This window comes from Vombatus ursinus, unplaced genomic scaffold, assembly GCF_900497805.2.
Source record: "Vombatus ursinus unplaced genomic scaffold, bare-nosed wombat genome assembly UNPS02014874.1, whole genome shotgun sequence".
Classification (NCBI taxonomy): Eukaryota; Metazoa; Chordata; class Mammalia; order Diprotodontia; family Vombatidae; genus Vombatus; species Vombatus ursinus.
In genome coordinates this window covers 570,730-594,152 of record NW_020954652.1, presented here as the reverse complement: position 1 = coordinate 594,152, position 23,423 = coordinate 570,730, and the positions used below count along the sequence as shown (strand labels likewise).

The following is a 23,423-nucleotide window of genomic DNA, read 5'->3' as shown; positions in this document are numbered from 1 at the left end:
TGAAGCCTAGCTTTTTCTTCAGTAAGATTCACTTCTTCTCTTGCAGATAAGTGCTTAATAAATGCTGCACGAATTGAGGTGAAATCAAACATAATTTCCAAAAGTGAGAAGAGCACAGCTTACCCCCATCTGAGAGTAAGGGCATTTTTTTTATTGGCCTTTCTTTGTACCCCTAGCTGTTACAACGCCTGGCACACATTAGGCGCTTAATAAATGCCGGTTGACTTCCCTGAGACCTAGCTCTCTTTCCACTAAGGCACACTCGCACACAGTAGGCGCTCGTAGACCTACCCGGGGCCTAGCTGTCTCTCCACTAAGATACATTGTTTCTCTTGCACATGGTAGGCGCTTTATAAACGCTCCTTGACCTGACTAAAATGTGAACCGCTAGAAGGCAAAGACTATCTTGCTTTTCTCCACAGCTCGGTCCACCATAGGCACACGGTGCTGGTGTTTTCCACGGCTCCTTTCAGGTCAGATCCCCACCCTTCAGAGCCCGCCAGCCGACCCTCAAGAGCAGATACGCGCGCGCTCGCCGCGGGCGGTCCACTCCAGGACCCGCCTCCTCGGCCCAGCTGCGTCTAGCCCCGCCTCCCCCTCGTCCAATCGCCTTAGGGCGCAGGCGCAAGTGCAGCATGCAGGCTTCTGGCCAAGTTCAATTAAAAAAAGAGGGAGGGGGGAGAGGAGGCGGGGCCTAGTTAGGTCGCCTCGCGCCTAGAGAAGGCGAGGCTCGGTTTAGGAGGGGGGAGGAGCGCGGTTTCGGTCTCCGGGCCAATCGCGTGCGCGCGAGGAGGGGTCTCGCGCCCGAGAGGGGGAGAGAGGGGCGTGGCGGCGGGTCTAAGGGGGCGGGGCGAAGGGAGAGGGAGAGTGAACGAGAGCGCGAGAACCCTCGGCGAGAACCAGCGCGAGAGCGGGGCGCGAGCGCAGGAAGAGAGCGAGCGCGAGCCGTCCGTTCGCAGTGCCAGCACTGCCGCCGCCGCGAGGGAGGAGCCGCGGCGCGAGCTGCCAACCGTCCGCGGCGGTCACGAGGCGCCTGACTCGAGTGCCTGGAGGCGGCGAGCGGCGAGCGTCGGACGGCCGGCGGGACGGAGAGACGAGGCGGCCGGCGGGCGGGGCTCCATGGCGAGGCACGGCTTCTCCAGCAGCAGCGGCGCAGCCTCCCCGGCCCGCGGGCTCTAGTGCCTTCGGAGCAGCCTTTCGTTAGCTCGTCCCCTCGGCCCCGGCCTCGGCGCAGGCTCCAGCCCTCGGGCGCTCGCTCCCTCCTTCCTCCCTTCTTCCTTCCTCTCTTCCTTCCTCCCTCCCTCTTTCCCTCGCATCCTTCCCCGCGCCCTCGCACGGGTTGGCGGCGGCCGAACCCCGGCGGGAGGAGAAGGAGGAGGAATCCGCCTCTATGATGAAGTTCAAGCCGAACCAGACGAGGACCTACGACCGCGAGGGCTTCAAGAAGCGGGCGGCCTGCCTGTGCTTCCGCAGCGAGCAGGAGGACGAGGTGGGCGCGCCCCCCGCCCCGCGCCCCCCGCCGGGCGGCCCGGGCCTCGTGCGGGGGGAGGGAACAAAAGGGCCCGTTAGGGAGGGTCACCCCGCACCCCGCCGCCCCTCCCGGCTCCTTGGGGGGGGTGCCCCATCCCCCAACTCCGGGGACAGATCCCCCTCCGCCCCGCAGAGCCGCGTGCTCGCGGGTGGTGCGTGGCGTTGTCCGCATTTTCTGTCTAAACGGACAGAACGGCTCTGGAGGTGTGCGAGCCGCGTCCTTTGTCTTCCCCACGCCCCCACCCCCACCCCGCGCGTTCCCTTTCCGAGATGCCTGCAGTTGCAGGTTAAGGGCACGGCGAAATGAGCTCGTTTGGGGGCACGCACCAGGCCGCGAGGGGCTGCCATTGTTTTTTTTTTAATTATCGATTATAGTTTTGACAAACGTAGCGCACTGCCTCGCACGAGCAACTTCCTTCCCATTTGATCGCGACCATTTGTGATTTGGGGGGGAAGATGAGTGCAGAAAGACTGTAATGGAAAGGTGGGTAGATGACGGGGGAGGGGAGCTGCCAGATAGCGTCCCGAATGCTTGGTCTGGGCGTTCGTTGGGCTGCGAACCGGCGCTTCTTTCCAGTTTAAAATGCCACACTGCTCCATACTGTCAGGAGCCGAGAGCAACTGTTTCCAGTAAACCTAAAAATCATGAACACTTAACTTGGTTTGTAGTTATACGACTTCCCTTAAGCCCCTGAATTCTTAGGGTTTGGGGGTTTTTTTTAGCCGTTTTATTCAGAGTGCCACAATAAGGTGTCATACTAAGTGCCCGATTATGATAGTTGTTGCCTTTGCTATAGTAACCACGTTACTCTGTGGTGGTACCTTAGTGCGTGTACTACCTTAGTTTCATTTCAGAAACACCTGAGAATTAGTGAGTTTATTTTTGTAGAGTTTATTTTATTATCAGAAACACCTGAGATTTTTTTGATTTTCCTGTTCAGGAAGAACAGTGTTCTCAGTCTAGCTTCTCTGGGAAATTACAAAGCCACAAGTTGTGCTAAAGGATTCTAGAGATAAAATAATCAGTTTGTGTGGGAAAAGATGACTAGAATAACAAAGTTTTGCTAACACTTTATAAAGTTTTGTCTGTAGAAAACCTGATGAAAATTTCTGTAATCCCAGGTACAAAAATTATGAAGTAGTGTTCTGAGAGGAAAGATTTCTGTTTTCCATAGTGTCTGTTTGGTTTAAAAAGAGAGATGTTAATTATACTTTTTAGCCCAAAAGAGAGCTTTAGAAATGCATCTCAGTGCAACTTAGAAGATAAATTCTCAGGTGGTTAAAATTGTTACAATAATTTTTGAAAAGCTCTACTCCAGTCTTAAGAAACTTCTACATTATAGAAGTTTTTGATGAATTCTAATTCATTTAAAATACTGATAACAGGAAAAGTGCTTACTTGGAAAAGAGTAAAAATTGTAATAAGAAAAACCTTTCATTTCTTCAGCCCCAGAGTTTTCCAGATAAATGAGTATTATTCTCAAGAAGCAAACATTTTAAACAGATGTTTATATATGTATCTGCAGAAGCAATTGAATTGCGTAGGGCTCTTTATCTCAATAGTAAGAGGCCCAAGATGGTTCTGCCCTTTTGAGTTCTTTTCTTTCATTTCCTTCTATGTCAGGCATTAGCATTTCTTGGTGTTGTCCAAGTTCTAAGTTAGACTCTAGCTACAAACTGAGAAACAGAGTTGGGAGGTAGGTTTGCAGATCAGGTAATCAGTTTGTTGGTATTGTGTGTAGAATAAGGGTAGTGGGTTATGAGTTGAGGTCTTACCTGGGCTCTTTTAAAGTGACATCTATTTCAGATATTCTGAGGCCTTTGCCCGTTTCCTGCTTCTGTGTTGTGTGCTAGGCAGTTGAAGTTAAGTTCTGTAATCTTTCTGTGAGGTGTTATTGTTTACAGGTAAAATCTCATCTGAATCATGACATCCAGGTTGACATTGCAGTACAATTTTAGACACTAAAGGACATTCTCAATCTCTGACAAGTTGATGAAACAGTGTAGTTAATTGGCAAGTGGAAAAAATCCTGAACCTAGTAGGGGACTGTATAAGGTGTCCAAGAACACCTTATAAGGAGTCTGAATTTGTGCAATTGTGTGGGATGGGATGTTCATAGAGGTAGGGAAAGATAGCAATAAGATGTAGGATAAATGCAGTTTCTCTGTCATTACTGACACCATCCATAGCTTTTTAAAAAATCTCCTATAACCTCCCTGTGTGTAGAGTACGTAATCAGGTGCAGGAAGTGTCTTCTGTTTACTCCAAAAGTTAATTTATCATTTGTTTCGATTATATTTACAGAATATATTTCCCTATCGAAAGAGTTATCTGGCCTGACTCACGAAAATCTACAGTACTCATAACTTTGTACCATTGCTAATTAAACTAAACTCTCCAATTTTATTATTTATTTTGAAGGTAACTTGCTGTGTAAACCTTAGGGCCTGTGTAAATGTAAGCTAGTAATACTAGTTGGGATATGACTGATTAGGCTTAGCTTGTGTGGCCCATAGAAGGAACTTCCCTGAAATTCCCTGTGAGAAGTTTCCCAAGATGGAACTAACAGTTGTAAATAGGGGAAGAAAGCTATAAACTTGGGGTGGGGGTAGGTCTTGGAAGGGTTGGTAGAATCAGTTCTCAGTGCCAGCCAGCAGGTGGTACCAGTGGCTCAGGAAGACTTGGTTGCTATGCAGAGCAAGTCCTTTTTTTGGTTATTGGTAGGGGGGTGTTAGGGAGAGGTTAAGAAGGAAGGGAGAGGGAAGTGTGCAGTTGACCATTTATATGTAGAAGATGAGGCAGCTAGTGTGTAGAGTACCTGACCTGGAGTCAGGAAGACTCAACTTTGAGTTCAGATCTGGCCTCAGAAACTGGCTGTGTGACCACCCTGGGCAAGTCATTGAACCCTGTCTGCATCAGTTTCCTCATCCTGTCAAATGAGCTGGCCGAAGAAATTGCAAGAAAACCCATATGGGATCATGAAGAATCCGACGGGACTGAACAACAGGTAGAAGACAGGGAATTTTTGGCCATAGCGACTCAGCTTACTGAGGTCTGAAAAAAGCCCCAGTTATGCTTGGTGAATTCTCTGACTCACAGAAAACAAAAGCAAAAAAGCACTGTTACTTTGGGTTCTCTTTCCCATGCAGAATTCCTATATTTAACATTAATCTTAATGGGTTTTTTTTTATTATGCTTTTGCTTGTGATCCACACTTTGCCTCAGTTGTAGAAGATAACAGCACCTAGCTCCCTGCTGAGCTCATAGCAGGTGCTTACTAGTTCCATTCATTTTTTCCCCTATCATGCTGATAATTTCAATTTCATAGAATCTTTGCTTATACTATCCTGATTTATACATAAAAGTTAATTATTAGAAACTGTTATCTTGAGAACAGAAAGATGGTTAACCTGTAAATTCTTTTGTGAACTGCTATGTTAATTGAAACCATAAGAATCCATGATTTTATAACTGCAGGCACTCCCTCACCCAATGCCAATTAAATAATTTCCCAAACTTAGTCTTTGAGCATTGGCCTAAAAATTCTCAAATTATCTAGACTGGTTCTCCAGTAACTGACATTGTCATTGGGCCTGTCTGTCCAGTTTGATTTGGAAACTGCCAGAACTTCTAACAAATAACCCAGACTAAAAACCGTGACAATGAGACAATAATGCAGATAATTTCAGTTAGGACATGGAATTTATTTTTGTCTTTCATCATTAGTTCCTACTAACATTTCATGGATATAATTAGAGCAGAAGTTATTGAAGTGAATACGACAACTTAACCTAGTCAATAAGCTTTCACTTACCCAGGATATAATCAAAAATTAAGCAAAAGAAACCTGAGAAGCCAAGCTAGACTTCAGAAAGTCTCATGTTATATATAGTGCTTGTATTTGATTGGCCTGGTTGTACTTTATGTAATTCTGGCACTTTGGGGTTATCTAAATCAGAGAAAATTGGGTAGAAAAGCAATTGGAAGTATAAACTGTAAAAAAGCAGGTATAAGACCTAGTGCTGATCCATCTCCTATAGGGATAAAAAGTCCTGTATAACTCAGAAACATTACAGCTGATGACCCAGAGTCAACAATAAAATGATAAATTGTGTTTATTACACTATTTTTTAAATGTGTTTAAATACAGCTTCAAAAGGATTTCCATTAAAAGAATGACCTTGGGTGTTTTATGGGAGAAAATTTCTTCATGTGGAACAATTTTGGATGTTTTTTCAAATCCATGGCTCTTCAGTGAAGCAGTTAAAATGGTGTTGGGGGGAGGAACCTTAGATCTAAATGTGTTTGAACTGCTGGAACTGCTTGTTGTAATCATTGTTTTTCTAGTTAAGAGTAAATTTCTTCCCTTCCTTACTGTACTCTTCTTTTTCTTTGGTCTTTTTTGAGTATGACTCCTCAAAATCTGATTTTGGCCACTAATTAGCTCAAATCATTCATGTGTATCCTACCAAATTGTTCACGAAGAACAAATTCATTGGTCTGGATGAGGGCTGACACATTTTACATCAATTTCTGTCTTCATTTCCTGGATTGAAAGTTGCAAGCCAGCAAAGTCTTAGTATCTTACTGTAGGTATGATGTAGAATATTTTCTAGAAGTTCGATGACATTTTGACTGGTTTTATGTATAGCATTCCTGTTTTTAAGAAATACAACATATCGAGTCTTTTTAAATAAAACACTTGTGTAACTTATAATAGTCTAATGGCCAACTTTCTGTAACCAGTCTCTTTTCTTGGTTAAAGCATTCAAGCTAGTAATAAGTATCACATGATGTTTGGCATCTATACAGCATTTATACAGCACCAACACTCTGCAGCCAGGTTGGTGCTCCTGATAATTCATCCCTTCAGTTAGATTTGAGGCTCAGAGAGGTTCATTAACCTGTGCACGGTTTAGGGTGGTGTCTTCGGAGGGGGTTGAGCCTGGACCTTGCTGACCTCAGCATACTGTCTTATCCTGCCCCTGACAAGGCTTATGGGACTTGTACTTAGAGACTGCCTAGTCCAGAGCTAGAGTCCACCAGGGTGTGAAGTGACCCTGCCCCGGGGTGCCTGAAATGTCTGGGCTATTGCCGCTGCTGCTTGACACGTGTACTTTGAATCTGGAGGCAACCTGAACATTTAGAAATGAAACATTTTTTTCATCTTTTCAAGGAAAATAAAAGGGAAGACAGCTCATTTAGAACCCCAGTTCTTAAAACTCAAATCTCGACTTATTAAAGGATATTCTGGAATGGTTATCTTGGATTGCCTGGTACATTTGATCCTTAGGTGCCATACATTTACAACTGGCAGTCAGCATCCTTACCGCTGCTCTGTCCATTCTCTTTTGAAAAATTTTATTTTTCATTCTGAATTTTAAAAGAACATTTCCACATAGAGCAGAACATAGAGGATTATATGTGAAACACTGGATCTCTTTCATACTCTTATTTCATACTGCTTGCCTTTTTAAAGTATAATAAATTACATGCATACTTTGAAAAAATTGTACTTCCTTCTGAATTTCTTTTCTGTACATTTAAAAAAATTTCAGTAGCTTTTTTCATCACTTCCCTACTAAAATCTTAGAATCAGTAAGTTTAATCAAGTAAAACATCAATACAATGGCCATGTCAAAAAATCTGTGACTTTGTGCACCTTCTGTGCCATATGTGGATGGGAAGCCCACAAGAGCTAAAATGGAGTTGAATTATAGCAGTAAAGTTGTCAGATGTTTTCCAGACTTCTTTGTCAAACCACTACTAATACATAAATGTACATGTATAAGAAGAAAAAGTCTACCTCTAGTTCAGACAAAATGGAGTGCAGGCACCTGAGACACACTCCCTTCTATGTATAGTGTGCTAAGTGCTTCCATACACATTTAATCCTTCCTTATAGCTTACACACAAATGAGAAAACTGAGGAACCAACTAGTTAAATGATCTTTTTTTTTCTTTTCCCTTTCTCCCCCCAGAGAAAGAACCAGAGCGCTTTTCCATTATACCACATAGCCTCTTGGAGTGGCCTAAGGACAACAGATATTATATCTTATTTTCATGTGATCATAAGATACATTCTAAACCTGAAATTGCCTTTTCCTTTGAAATAAATTAATTTAGTGGCATTTTCATTTCTTAGGGTTTGTTGGTTTGTTTGTTTAAATAATCTGTTAGCTTTTAGAACACAATGTTTAAGTTAGACCCTGGTTCCTCTTTATATGATTCATAGCAATGGCTTCCCAACTGCAATACTTAGTGCTTTTTCCTGATGTTTATATATAGTTATCTTTCATACCCTATGCCTAGTTGTATGCAGTGGGGGACAGAATAAAAGAAACGTTCTCATAGTTAAATAGAGGAGCTGAGATTCAAGGAAATGAGAGAAATGTTTTCTTTCTTAAACTATTACAATTTTACTTTTTATCGCCAATTTGATGAGTTTTATTTAATAGAAGATAGCTATTGAAGTTGGGAATGTCTGTCTTTGAACTTTTCACTGCTAATAAAAATCATCACTTTGTTCATCCAGTGTTCTGAAAGGTCATTTAAGAAACAGTGTAGCAACTGTTCAACTGATGCTGCCTAAATACTTGATTATCTAAAATGAATTGGAACTCTTGTACAAAGATATAGAAATTTGGAGCACCAAAATTAACACTGTAACTACAGTAAATAATTCAGTGTTTCAGTTGGCTTGAATAGTTGTAGAGCTGAGAGTTTGTGTAGGATTAGGCTTGTCGGTTGTATATTTGAGTGATCCTGGCAAGTTTTATGACTGGCCTTTAGAAAGTTGAAGATGAACCTACTATTGTAGCCATTTGGCATTTTATATCAGCACTATACAATACTTTAATATAACAGATTCTGATTACCTTGAACCTGAAAGTCTGCTCATTACTTTACAGGTAATTGTTTTGATCAAGTATAAAAATTAGTTACCAAAAAACTGGCCATTAATGGTTGCTATACAAATAAATAAACTATTAAGATTATCAGATTTGTCTCTCAGGGACATTGGGAATGAACAGAAAAATAAATCCAGGAAGTTGAATTGAATTTTTCTAGTGAGGCAATACCATGGGGCAGATTAAAGCAAGTGTTCTATTTGACTATTTTCCAGAATTGTAAAATGATTCATAGTTACTAGAATACAACTTTACCCTTATTTTGACTCTAGATGAGGAATTAACAGTCTCAAAATACTTTCTGTGTCCATTCTATTTCTATTTTCTATTTGTATTCTATTTCTAATTTCTGTTAGTTTTCAGGGCCTTTTCACATTTTCATTTATTCCAGAAACCCTTCCAAGAAAGCAGGTAAGTCGTCATCACCAATTTACAGATGAGAATGAACTCAGAACGGCTTGGCCAAGGTCATAATGGTTATTAGTAAGTAGCTGACTGAACCCTGATTGTTTTTAAACTCTTAGACTAGTATTTTTTTTATATATCGTCTACATAGTGGTCTCTCTGTGACTTGTAGGTAGCTGTTAAATGTTTTTTTTACAAAAGTCATTTTCTTTTTTCAAAAGGAACTTGAATAGATGTTAAGCCTCTTTTACAGAGGCTATTCAAATGTGTTAGAGAATAACCTGTGGTCCAAGTGTCACATACTACCAGTCCTGATTTTGGAATATCTTGGTGTACTTCCTAACATCTCAAGTCACAAAATTAATTTATTCCTTAAAATTCATGTAACAGTTTTGAGATGAAGAGAGAAGAAGGGGAAAGGGCAAATAAATCCTCAAACTGTATACATGCTTTTTTTGTTTGTTTGTTTTGTTAGGCAATGGGGTTAAGTAACTTGCCCAGGGTCACACAGAGCTAGTAAGTGTCAAGTGTCTGAGGCCATATTTGAACTCAGGTCCTCCTGACGCTGAGGCCTGTGCTGTATCCACTGCATCAGCTAGCTGCCCCAGTATACATGCTTTTAAAAGCGTGTAGAAAACCATCCTAGTTATTTTCAGGGAAAGGGCAGAATCTAGGGCTCCATCAGCCTTTAGAATTCTTAAAGTGTGGCAAGAATACATTTGCATCTAAAACTGTTTTATGTGAGTAGGCAAATTATTTAAAATGTTAAGTTTGACCCAAGAAGCTCAAGCTAATAATTCAATAAAGTGCATGTAACTTGCTAATTAAATTATGACCAGATTTCTTAACCACAAATAATCGACTTAAGCTATAAATGATACCTTGACTGGAAGTAACATTTGCCCTAACTGTTGTGTGATCAGATTTGAAAAACACTTTGGCTTTGTTTTGTGCAAGATTTCTCTTGAATAAGCATACTGGTCCAATCTTATGGCCCTTAAAAGTCCCAGCGTAATATATATTTCAGTACTTGGGTGGATTCATGATGCATTCTGTGGATATTCCTTTTCATGGATCTAACCCATTTCTATAGTTTCATTTTGTACAGTTCTTACACTATATCTTCCTCTGTCGCAGAAAATCTACCCAACTTGCTAGAAGCTTACCTCTGGTTCTTGTTCTGTGTAATGGATGCCAGTTCAGGCAGTGATTATCATACTCTTTTTTTGTTTGTTTGTTTTTGTTTTTTTGCTCATGGCATCCTTGGTTGTGAAAAATCTCAGCACATTACAGGGAATCATGCATGTGACTATTAGTATGTCCAGTTCATCACCAAGCTAGTTGAAACTGCTTTATTTAGCACACCCTTTTACAACCATGGTGTTTAAAGGGTCTCATAAGATGTCTTTCTAAAAAGAAAGTATTTTCCAGTGTTGTGTACAGATGAAGAAAAACATGAACAAGGAAATGATTGCTGGATATTATTTCATCTGGCCTTGTGAAACATTACAGACGGAGACTAAATTTTATATCCACTGCTCAATTTTTCTTCTAGGAAACTGGGATTGATGAGTTGATCATGTTATTCTGTTCAGTTCTGGTACCATTTTTTTTTTCCCGTAAACAGCAGACAGTTTTGTAAAGTACTGAAATTCCCATTATTGGCAAAAGGTAAACAAATGGTATGTCACCATTTGCTGAAGATTGTCATAGAGTGGGATTCATCCATCTGACCAGAAGTTTGAATTTTTAAGGTCTCTTCAACTATAAAGGACCCTGGGTCAGGAGCACTAGAATTGGGGTTGATGGAGTATCTGGATTCTTTTTCCAGCTCCCACATTTGTGGCTGGATAGCCATAGCCTCTGAGTCTCTCTGTACCCAGCTAAAATGGGACTACTGCCTTTACTACCTCAGGGTTCTTAGGAAAAAAATTATTTTATAAACGTTAAAGCACTTTAGATGGGAGCTCTTATATGGTAACTAAATATTAGAAATTGGGGGCAGCTAGGTGGAGCAGTGGATAGAGCACCAGCCCTGGATTCAGGAGGACCTGAGTTCAAATCTGGCCTCAGACACATAACACTTAACTAGCTGTGTGACCCTGGGCAAGTCACTTAACCCCCTTGCCCAACTAAAAAAAAAACAAAAAACAAAAAACTAAATATTAGAAATTAATCACAGGCTTAAAGTGGCTTCAGAAATTCTAAGAACTGGAACTTTGAGTATTCATGTGTTTTTAAAACCCTAAGTAGGTTGCAAATTTTTAGCCCATTTAAATTGAGATTATTTTACTTGTATACAGTGACCACCTCTGGACATACAGGGATTTTGGAAAGGACCCTTTCTCTAAGACCTATGGTTCAGTTATTTTATTGGTGATTTGAATTTTTTGCTTTTGTCTTGTAGAACTGCACCATGAGTTGGTTTGGGATAAAAAAGTATTCAGTATTCCTTAAGATAGACTGGGATTTCTAGGATGGGACAGTTGGCAGGGAGGAGGGGGATTGATAAAGTTGTGAAAACATGCTAGTTCCCTAATTAAACATTTATTTTCCTTTAAGCAAGATACCTTCTTATTCTACTGATTGAGTAAACACTATGAAGTCTAATTCTCCACATTGTGATTTTCATGTCAAATTTGAATATAGATGTGCCCTACTTTAATATGGGCCAAAATGATCTTACTGAACAGTGCCAATATTCCTAAACTCTATTCTTAGAACTTAAATTGAACAGCAGTTGGGTTTTCTGCATATAGTTTTCAGACACTTAAGTTCTTCATCTGCTGGTATCCCACAGTGGCATTAAAATATTAAGATAACGTGAACTTATGTTTATATTATCAATTTTTAAAATATAGAACATTATCCTTTCAAGACAGTTCAAAACTCCAGGAGCCTTTCTTTTCTTGTTAGGATCATAGAGTTGGAAGGAACCTCACAGGCCATCTAGTCTAACTTTTACAGATGAGGAAACTGAGACCCTGGGAGGTACAGTTGCTTGTTCGAGGTCACATAGGTAGCAGTTGTCAGAGCCATGATTTGAACCTAGGTTCTCTGACTCTAGGGGTATGTCCATTGTATCGTGCTGCCTCCCAATAAATCCCCTCTCTCTTCCCTTTCCTCTAGAAACTTACTTTTTAGTAAAGAAAAAGGCTAGTGGCCTGTATAATAGTTGATTTTTCACTTTACTTTGAATATTTCAAATTCAGTATACAGCATTCTGGTAATAGAACTTTGTTCAGTTGCTTTTTAATTGTGTCCAGCTCTCTGTTGACCCCATTTGAGGTTTTCTTGGCAAAGATACCAGAGTAGTTTTCCATTTCCTTCTCCAGATCATTTGACAGATGAAGAAACTGAGGAAATCAGGGTTAAGTGACTTGCCCAGAGTTACACAGCTGATAAGTGTCTCAGGCCATATTTGAACTCAAGAAGACAAGTCTTCTAACTCCAGGCCTGGCACTCTATGCACTATGGCGCCATCTAGCCGCCCCAGAAAGGACTAGGCAGTGTCTTTAAAAGCAGCTCTTTTTAACCAACCATAGCATACAAGTCTTTGTCTGTTAGCCACCCTGCAGCGTTAAAGCTTTGAACGCCACACAGCACAGATATCCCCTATATTAGTTGTTAGGCATAGTGTATAGGTTGTAGTTTGCCTTTTTCACTATCAGTCTGTGCCTGGTTTGAACAGTCCTCTAAAGAGGTCAAACAATCCACTTTACCTCCCTGGGCCTCAGTTTCCTCATCTGTAAAATTAGGTTAGAGTAGATGGCCTGTGAAGTCCCTTCCGACTCTGATCCTGTTTAAAAAAAAAAAAAAGACTCCTAGAGTTTGGCAGGGTCTTTGAAAGAATAATTTTCTATATTAAAAAAATTTGATAATATAAACAGAAGTTCACGTTATCTTAATATTTTAATGCCGCTTTGGGGTACCTGCAAATATCACAGAACTTGTATGTCCGAAAACTATGTGCAGAAAACCTAACTGCTCTTCAAAAGTATAATTTTCTACATTAAGAAAAATTGATAGTATAAGCATGAATTCACATTATCTTAACATTTGAATGTCTTTTGATTTTAGGATATCTGCAGATAACACAGAACTAATTATTGTTACCTTATATCTGAAAACTTTGCAGAAAACCCAGTTGCTGCTCAATTTAGGTTTTAAGAATAAAGCTTAGGGATGTTGGCACTATTCAGTAAGATCCTCTTTTAGACCCTGGAGATGGCCAGGGTATAACATGTGGACAGAACTATGTGTCATCCATGCTTTAAGGTCCGAAAGGAGAATGAGGAACATTTAGAAAGGTGGAGGGCCCACTCATGAGTGTCATGGAATGCTTGAGAGAAGAAAATTGTCAAAAAGGGCTGGTAAATAGTGAGACGCTGCAGAGAAATCAAAGAAGGAAAGAACGAAGTGATCCTGGAAAGATTTTAGTAGAGTAGCGGGGAAGGAATACAACAGCACCGGGTAGTAAAATGGAAGCAGGGAAATTTAATAGTGAAGAGGATCAGAAAAGAATACTTTTGAAGGCTTAGCATGAGTCATGAGAAGTTTTCCTGCTTTTGTTTAGCATAAGAAAAACCTGAGCAAATTCATAGACTAGGAGAAAGGAGCTAGTTAGGAGAGATTAATAGAGCAAGATCTCTGAGTGGCTGGAAGCAAAAGGTCTACATGTAGAAGGGATTACCCCTGTAAGAAGGATGCTCTTCTGATGGACATGTGGCTTAATTAGTATTTTAGTAGCATGCTACTTCTTTGCTAAATACATAGTAAAAATAATACTTGTTTTAAAGGGTTGAAATATCTGGTTGGAGAGAGATAAGACAAACCTGAAACTACTTTGAGCATTTATCAGATATCTGCTACCCAGAGCAGTTTGGCTCTGGTTGAGATACACCTTAAATAAAATGTAAACTTCCTCCTGCAGGAGCCTCAGGATATCTAGTAAAGGAGGGTTGTGCATAACAAAGGTTTAAAAATTTTTATTCAGAAAATAAAGTGAATTTGTAAGAGATTAACACATTGTCCCAAAAACCTTTGTCTGCAAAAGGGGACAATAACAATTTCACTAACTCAGGATTCCTTTTCCTAATCTGGAAAGACACTGCTGTTCAGTCCTTGAATTCTTCTGTTCTTGTTTACTCAGATGCCAGTTTTTGCTCCAAGATTCTAGAAGCTTACTTGTTAGGACTGAAGTAGGGACCATACTTGACACTATTGAACAGGAGTACAACTGTGGGGTTTGCAAATAATTTCTAAATAGTGTGTTTGTTTATGCCATATAAATGAGACTGCAGCCCAGATTCCCGAGTCTTAAAGGATGTTAGTAAATTGGAAGAAAATAGTAATTTGAACTTGGTAGGTTTTGTTTTTGGGAAGAGCATAAAAAAACTGAAAGTATAAGTGAAAAATGTAACCATTTACTATCAGGTTTTTATCATTGTAGTTGGTTAATCAAATGTCAGATATCATAAGTGAGCATTGCATTCACTTCTAATTCTATCTCTTGTAAAAGCTAGGATCAACTCTTATTTACACTGATACTTTAAAGTCTTGGGCCTATGCAATACACATTTAAAATACTAGTCCCTACAGTTGGAGGGAATTCAAGAATTCAGATTCTTTCCTGTGGGTATAGGGGTGTGGTTATTTTTTTGGAAGGTGTGCAGGAGACAGTCATTGAAAGAGCAAATCAAATATGTCCATTTTGAGGGCCTACCCTAGGTTGTCTTTCGACATCTTTTATATGAGTGAAATCAGTTAAACTTGATGCTTTACTCTATACTTCATCCTGGGGAGTACAATGCCATTAGTTAGCCAGAGTAAGTTGAAATTCAAACCAGTGATACAGTTATTTGTTTTGTCTAGAGTCCTGCCATCTATAAATGTCTCAGGACTCAATTAGCTGTTCCAACAACCCCTCTGAGAAAGGCAGGGCAGGTATGATGAGTAAGTAGCAGAGCACAGGTTAATGATTCAGTCATAGAAGCTCAGCATTTGAGGGACTTCAGAATAATCTGTGCTTAAATGGAAATCCCCTCCATAACTTTCAAAGAAGTGATCAGCCAGCATCTGAGTAAAGACTTTTCCTAAGTGGGCAACCCATACCACTTTGGAAAACTTCCTACTTGTAGGAAAGTTTTACTTGAATCTTGGCAACTTATACCCATTATTTTCTTTCTGACACAGTTTAATATCTCCACCTGAGAGCCCTTCAAATATATAAAGTTAGTAACCTTGTTAACCACATCCTCCCCATTGCATTGTGCTGCCTCCAAAGTCTTCATTTCTCTATTTCCTTCATCCCACCTTTGGAGATCCGTGGCTCAGTTCTCATAGCATACTGGTTGTACTTTTTTTTAAAATGTCATTCTTAAAATTCAGTTCCTCAGACTGATAAATAGTAGAGAATCAGCAGGTATTTACTCTGTAGCAGGCACTGGGAACACAAATGAAAATTTGCCTACTTACATAATGAACAGAAATACTTACATATAAGCATGTTCACTCATTTCAGTCGTGTCTGACTCTGACCCCTTTTGGGAATTTCTTGACAAAGATATTGGAACCTTTTGCCATTTCCTTCTCCAACTCATTTGACAGATGAGGAAACTAAGGCAAAAAGGGTTAAGTGACTTGCCAAGGGTCACCTAGCTAGTAAGTGTCTCGGATCAAAGGACCAGTCCAGGAGAGCTGCTGTGAAGGACATAGAAACTAGATCACATCGTCCAGAGTAAATCATGATACCTAGATGTTAAGTAATTTCGGGGCAAACATAGATGGTCACAGTTGAGAGGACAGTGCACAATGTTGATTTGGTATTAAGACATCAGAACACATCGTTCTATTAACTACTCTGTAACTTGGTAGCAGGCTGGCATGAATGGCAAGCACCACACCTCAAAACAAAGCATGAAATTGACTATCTTAGCAGACAAGAAATGACCATAGAAGTCAGTCATTTTAGGATCCGGTGTGTACAGTTGGGCGGTTAGGTGGCGCCATGGATAAAGTGCCAGGTTTGGAGTCAGCTCCAGCTTCAGATACTAGCTGGGGTAACCTTGGACAAGTCACTATACCCTGTCTGCCTCAGTTTGCTCATCTGTAAAATGAACTGGAGAACAAAATGGCAAACCACACCAGTAACTTTGCCAAGGAAAACCCCAGGTGTGATCACATGACTGAAAAACAGTTCAACAAAGCAACAACCACAAAATTGTAGAGTTTGGTCATCACCTTGTTTGCAAAGGTCCAAATTAGCATCAAGGATAAAGACAAGAAGAGAATGTAGTTACTGTGGGTCAACTTGATCCACTTAAGCTGACTCTGAAGAAGTAGAAAATAGATAAAAGTAAAGGAAGTAAAGACAGTAACATTTCTTTGAACTTCTGTTAAATGTAACAGAAGGGGAAAAAAGATGTTGGGGCAGCTTGGTGGCACATTGGATAGAGCAGCAGTCTTGGAGTCAGGAGGGCCTGAGTTCAAATCCAGTCTCAAAGACACTTGACACTCACTAGCTGTGTGACCCTGGGCAAGTCACTTAACCCTGATTGCCTCACTCCCCCCCCCCAAAAAAAAAAAACCTGTCACATTTATTTCTTATCTGGTAAAGAGCTCATTGATAGCCAGGGACAGACATGTTTTAGAATACAGTGAGCTCATTTACAAAATGTTAGAGGAGAAGAGGATGGAAGACTTTGAGAAATATTTTCTCACAACACAGGGAAAATGTAAAACAAAGCAGCAGAAAACTTGGCTTTATTTCTAGTTAATCCAGGTTATTCTGTGATTTATAGACAACCAAAAGGATTACAAATAGATTTGAAATAGAACAGATTGGCCAAAATCTGATATTATTAATAACAGTGGAATCAGCAGATTAGGGATTCTGTCACTTCTACCTAATGCCCAGCACTTTAGAAAGTATAGAAAAAGTGTTGGTTCTGACATTTAAAAGAAATTCATGCTAGAAGCAAGGTAATTTTAAGGATACTCGGGTAATGCTTTGTTTTTTCTGACATATCTCAGAAAAAGGGAAAACTTCAAAAGGATAGAAAAGAGGGGCACTGAGTGGCCCAAAAGGTGACTGAATCATGTGTCTATTCTATTCTCTCAAGTCTTTGAAATTGGCCTGTATTTGCATTTGTGAATATCCTTAATGAAACCATAAAGATTGACTTTGGCAGACTATTTTATGTAGCAGAACTGTGGTGTGCTTATATTTGTTTTTGGTTTTATCACAAAAAAGCATTTTACTTTCAAGAAGTTGCCTTAAAGGAACTTCATCAAGCTATCTCCATCTTTATGCCAAGATTAAGATACAGGATTGTTGAACAAAACTATTTTGTCTGTTCAGTACCAAGCAAATGTAGGTAACAGATACTTACTCAACAGTTGCTCACCGTTGTCACAGGATATCCTGTGAACATTCACATAGAATTGCTTATAGATGGTTCTCTTTTGAAGATCCTGTTGGTTACCTTAGACAGATGACATTCATGACATTACTGAAAAGCTGCTATAGGATAGATGCCATGACATGAACCATGATTTTTTTTTTTAATACCAATCTATTCAGAAACCAACTGGAAGATGGAGAATAAATAATTCCCTAAATTAAGAGAATCCATCAGTAACACATTTTTGAAACAGGTACTACCAATAGACAAATCGAATAAATTTATCCAGCAAGCTAAACTGCATTTAGGAAATTTTCAAGCTGGATCACTGCCACAAAAGCTGACATGGCTATGCTAAATAAGTGCAAATCATTGATAACTTCATTTACAAGAATAGAGTTGTAGGTAACTTCAAAAGAAAGCAGACAGAGGCATGATGGATATAAGTAGGTTAGCATATTTTGGAAGAAGATCTTAATTTGAAGAGGCATAAAAGATTTTTAAGCATATGTACAAAAAGAGGTGGGCTAATCATGAGAATGAAAATTAGATAACCCAAATGTTAACACTAGTATCCAGACCTTATATCTTCCATATGACTCTTAAGTTGGTTGATAAGATGGCTGAATCACATTTCTTTAAACTGTACTAACCCCTTGCGAAAAGGGACGAAACATTTTAAAACTTAGAAAAGGAAGTGTAAACATGCTTTCACAACAGGTGTAACTTTCAAAAATAGTTAGAAACTTAACTAACATGCTTTACTTAACTACAAAGTTGAGTCAGAACTAAAAACTACTTTGAATTCTTTGCTTTTGAAATAAGAATTATGGAAATGTACTAAAGTAGGACATCATCAGTCACCTAAAAGATCTCATTAGGCAGATTCTGACATTAATTGGAACTTACTCAGTGGTCACCTTCCTTTTGCTTACCAGCAGAATCTGGTGTAGGGTGTCCTGGAAAGCTGAGCTTATAGAAATTTTCAAATAGTTTACAGTTAGTTGTATGGTGCCTTCAGCAGCACTTTATACTCCTATGAAGGTGGGTAATCTCATTAGCCAATTCCTGTTTTATAGATAAGGCAACTGATCCTCAAGGGGGTAAGTGACCTTACCCCATAGTCAACACAGGTTGTAAGTGTGAGATAGAGGGCTTGGAATCGGAAGTCTTGGGTAGAAGTGCAGCATTCCTTCTATTGTATCATGATAACTCTCATTTGGTAATTAAAGGCTAGGGTCAAACTAAGTAAATTTGCTTCTTTCAGTGTCTTTAACAGCTGGGCACATTCTGGAACATGTCTCAAGGTGGTTTGCTTCTAGCCTGTCTAGTATGTCTTGTCCCGAGTTCTGGCTTAGGGCCAAAGGCTGTGAGTGCTATTGGTGCAGCTATTGTGATCAGCTTGGGAATGAAAAGGAAACAACACAGGAAGGTTGCTTTTAACCAGGTGTGAACCTGATCTCCTTGAAGGATCCTGAGGGCAAGTGAGGAAGGAGTGCATTCTAGGAAAAGGGCTGCTGCTTGTACCTGCACAAATCACAGCACCTCAAATGCTAGTTGTACAGTCTTAGACTTTCCATTTGGTAATACAAAATCATGGAAGACATGTGGTCACTTGTGGCACAACTGACCTTTAACTGCCCCTTGTATAAAGTGAAGTTTAAAAATAACTGTGAAAAGTTTAGCCTTTTTTTTTTTTAAATTTTTGGCAGTAATTTCCAGTAGGTGGTAGCAGTAACTTTCATTTCAAACAGATCCTTAGCAGCTTTATGTTCTTATTAATAGTTAGCATAGTCCATGCAGGATATAATTTGCACTATTTATACTTCCATTTTCCTAATCACCCAGGTTCATAACCTTTTCTTCCTTCCCTTTCTCCCATATTGGCAGTTTCCAAATCCTATTAATTATACCTCATTGTAGCTGAGCATGGGGTGTTCAGAGAGTACTAGCACCTCTGGTATGAGAGCTGCTGAGTCCTTTTCAGGGCTTCTTATCCACCTTTGGTGTCCATCTTCACCCAACTCTCACGTGTGGCTCCCAAAAAGCTGTAGCATGTAGAGTGGCCACACCCCAGAATCATTGAAATTCAGTTCATGAGCAAGTCATTGTCTTGTCTTGATGTCCTTGGTCCTCTTTGAAAAGACCTTACTCTCCATTCACAGCTGGCCCCAAGATGACATTGTAACCCTAATAGGACCTCCTGGGAAGAAAGGGGGAAGCACAGGTGTGAGTTCAAATCCTGCTTGTTTCTTGGAGTTGTTTTTTTTGTTTTGTTTTGTTTTGGGTGAGGCAGTTGAGGTTAAGTGACTCGCCCAGAGTCACACAGCTAGTTATGTGTCTGAGCTTTAACTAAAGCTATATTTTATGTTCCATCAGGTGCTGTTGGTGAGTAGCAGTCGGTATCCAGATCAGTGGATTGTTCCTGGTGGAGGAATGGAGCCCGAGGAAGAGCCAGGTGGAGCTGCAGTAAGAGAAGTGTATGAGGAGGTGAGGACACGAAAAAACGGGCTTAAAATACCTTTTTTTTTTTTTTTTTTTTTTTTTTTAATGGGGAGGTATTTCTGTCCCTCCAGAAAAGTTCAGATTAAGAGTGCAGGTTGGGGTTTGAATTCTAGTAAGTCATATGATGGGGGACAAATCACACAGGGAAAAAGGGGGTAATAGTCGCCCTTGCATGTATCATATTATTGATGTGGGGAAAACTTTACAAGCTTTTGAAGTGTTTGAAAAATAGTAAATTCCCTAAGGGTTCTATAAGCAGTCAGAGTGTGACTATGTAACAAGTTTAACTGAAATTATAGAGAAGATCTGAAGGGGCACAGCCTTAAAAAAAACAGTGTTTTCTGGGGAAGTAATGAATGCCATGAATATTAAAGCATTTAGAGAGAATTCTAGTTATAGTTGAAAATAAGTTCTGAACTTTCAGTAATTCTCTGGGGAAAAAGAACCTAGAAAATGAGTGTAGGTATCACCATGTGCTACAGCCAAAAAGACCAACCCTGTTTGATAACCATCGAGAAGAATGGCAGTAAGAGAAAGGTCCCTTCCATCATTTCATAGGAGCCTGTGATGTCATATCTAAAGAAAAGGAGTGCTGCATTTATCAAGGCTACGGAGAGATTTCCTATGGGGAAAATTGTTTAGTTAGTTCTGGTGAGTCAGAGGATATGATTTTAGACTTTTCCTTGAATGGTGCTAACAAGTTGAACCAATTAGATTTGCAAGTGAATCAAAGCTAGTAACTCTGAAATGTAGCAGACACCTAAGTGTTTATGAATGAACGAAATAAACCATTGGGGGGGTTCTTAAAAGCAAACGAGTAACAGCTGTATTTAGTCACTACCACCTGATTTAGGCGTGTGTATTAGACTCATCAGGCAAAGCCTAGTGAAATGTTGAATGCAGAGTATCTCAGAATAGGTCATAAGTGAAGGGATAATTGAGCCTATTTCATTTCATAACATTTACATTGTGAATGACATAGTCTGTATGACATTTCACTCTCTCCCAGAGAACTGGTATTGACTTAGTTAAAATATTTCACATTCAGTGTATTCATTAAAACAGTTTCAGGAAGAAATAAAGCTACAGAATACTAGAGTGAAAAACTTTGATACAAAGTTCTGATATTTTGAAGAAGCTAACTTATTATTTATTTGTAGGCTGGTGTCAGAGGAAAATTAGGCAGACTTCTGGGGATATTTGAGGTGAGTTCTAAAAATATCACTGTTCAGCTGCTTAATGTTGTTTAAATTGCTATTTTCCTAGCAGACACAAATCAGGAGTGTCTTCTTCAGGCCCGGTAGCCAAGAGGCTGCCACATTGCCAGCCTTGAATAGGTTGTTTCCAGTTTGCAGCCTGATGTTCTTTCCGAAGTACTAAATATAAGCATATCAAGGACCTAGAGAGGGAGTGCTGTACCCCAGCTATAATTTTGAAAATTCACATTGGATCATTTGTTCTCCAGCAAAGACAGACTAAAGACTCATAGCTAAAAGAAGCATATTTTCATGCCTTAGGAACTAGAAAGTTATTTTTGTAGTAGTAGTAGTCTTTCTGGTGTTCAAGGTGAGACTGCGATCTTGCAGGCTGTGCCAACAAAGTTCTAAACACTGGTAGGTCCTAGTCAAGCTAGAAAGGCTTCAAGGATGGACAGCAAGTATACCAGGTCTCTTTCTGAGGACCAGCCAGCTGTGAGACAGGGATTCCAAGTTGACTGTAAGCCACATGCACCCTGGAAGACCAAGTTGCTAAAACATGTCAAAAGAGGAGGAAAGAACATCTGTAGCTACACCCCTTGTTAGAAACGTGTTCTTTGCTATTTTCTGGTGAAGATGGCTGTCTGAATGAGGGCCATAGGCAAACAACCCTAGAGATGGAACCTCTTTGTGTGCTGGAGGCAGAGAGTAGGGAATCTTTCAGGTGGGATGGTCAACCACATAGAGCCCCCAACCTTGTAAATACACAGATTTTGGTCTTATAGGTGCTTTGGGCCATGGAACAGGCCATATCCAGGCCTGTTGTAATCCCAGTATTTGATGGTAGGAAAGGAGGAGCAGGGAGAATAAACATTTATTATGTAGTATCTATTAGGAGCTCAGTGCATTTACAAATAGTATTTCAAGATGGGAGAGTTAAGAGAAGCTTTCACACCTGGATAATTGGTCTTTTTAAATATTGGTAATTTAAAAGTTGTTTAATAAGAAGCTTCATTTTATTTATTGATCCATAAAACTTTTCCCAGACAAAATTGAAAATAAGTCTTGGTTGCCTGAATAAAATTATACTCCTTATGTTGTTGGGAATGGGTTTATGCCATAATCTTAAGAATCAAAATAGTTATTAAAATTTCTTTGCATTATTCCTAGCTCTCTAGTTAGCCCTTTTTTTCTAGTTAGCGCTTCAAGCTTTTTTACTTTTACAGGTGTTCTCTTAGTGTTCACTTTTTGGCCCAAAGGATCTGCTGTTCATGTGCTAGTCTCTGATCACTTTTCTGTATATCAGAAAAACCAGTCATGTTCCCAACCTCATTTTGGGGAGACTGTGCTTTAATGAGACATAGGCTCCATCACTAGGCCTGAACTTCTGGGCCCTCCCGGAGCTCTGATCCACTACCCAAGTGCCTACCTTTCTCTACCTAATTATATCTCACTCATCTTTTGAGGCCTAGCTCCAGATTTTTCATCAAGCTTCCTGGACGGTTCTACACATTGAATGAATCCACCTAGCATTTGATCCTGCTTTTGTGATATCTTTTCAGATAAACTATTAATTCCAATTCCTTTTTGTAGCACACAGAATACATGCCTTGTAACTTTATTTTAGAATGTTAATTTTTGGCTGTTGCTTTAAAACTACACAGTGGCATCTCAGAATACTGAAAACATTTAACAGCCCTAAGAGAAGAGCCTCTCTTCTAGAGTAAGACTTGAAAATAGCATTCTTTTCTCTGAGGACCTTTTCATTTGTTCTTGAGAGCTTAAATAGCCGCCCCTTAGCTTCTGTCCTGAGATGCTGATACTTCAATAATGAAATAGCTCCATCTTCTGGTGAACAGTGGAAGTTGACTTTGTTTCTTTTTGATACATTGAGACTTAACTGTTCAATTCAGGATAATGTTACAGTATAGTTTAACAGCTTTCTTTAGTAATTTTGGTCAGTACTAGTAATTTTTTTTTTTTACTTTGTTGTCTTTAGCATTACAGATTCAGTTACTTTGTGGTACTTAATGGGTGCCTAAGTTTGCTAAATTAGAAATAGAAATAATTCCACATCTTTCATAGAAAGTTGCTAGTAGACAAAATCCATTTTTAACAAACTACAGAACATCCAAGTTGTACTATGATGACATTTTCTTAAACCCTTCAAATACTGAGCATCTATGGTTTTGTCATTGTGGTTTGCTCCCATTGACACAGATTATAATCAGTTTTATTGTGGCCAAAGAATTTGTCACTGGGTCCTCAGATGGCTTTCTATCACTTGCACTGCACTGCCGTGAACACAAACCCTGGCCCTCACCCATATAGTGAAGAAGAAGCAGAACAAGATGTAGAGGTTGTTGAAGCAAGATTAACACCTAGCCTTGACTACTAAGTGAAAAGGAATATTTTGAACCTAGTTTGGGGGGTGGGGAAGGTCTTTGTTATCTATAACCATCTTTCCCTT

General features: G+C 39.8%; 1 protein-coding gene across 3 annotated transcripts in view; it reads left to right on the top strand.

Annotated features, from left to right (window-relative positions):
• The first annotated feature begins 1,174 nt into the window (after positions 1–1,174).
• The window catches only part of NUDT4 (nudix hydrolase 4), a 24,980-nt gene continuing 2,731 nt past the window's right edge, over positions 1,175–23,423 (top strand). For 2 of the 3 annotated variants that reach the window (XM_027842497.1, XM_027842496.1), the window contains exons 1-3: positions 1,175–1,489; positions 19,632–19,742; positions 20,918–20,962. In XM_027842497.1, the coding sequence (XP_027698298.1) occupies positions 1,391–1,489; positions 19,632–19,742; positions 20,918–20,962 (255 nt within the window). In that variant the 5' untranslated portion in view covers positions 1,175–1,390. Of the gene's footprint in view, positions 1,490–18,160; positions 18,297–19,631; positions 19,743–20,917; positions 20,963–23,423 lie in introns of those variants that run through there. The other variant, XM_027842498.1, reaches the window with a different exon arrangement.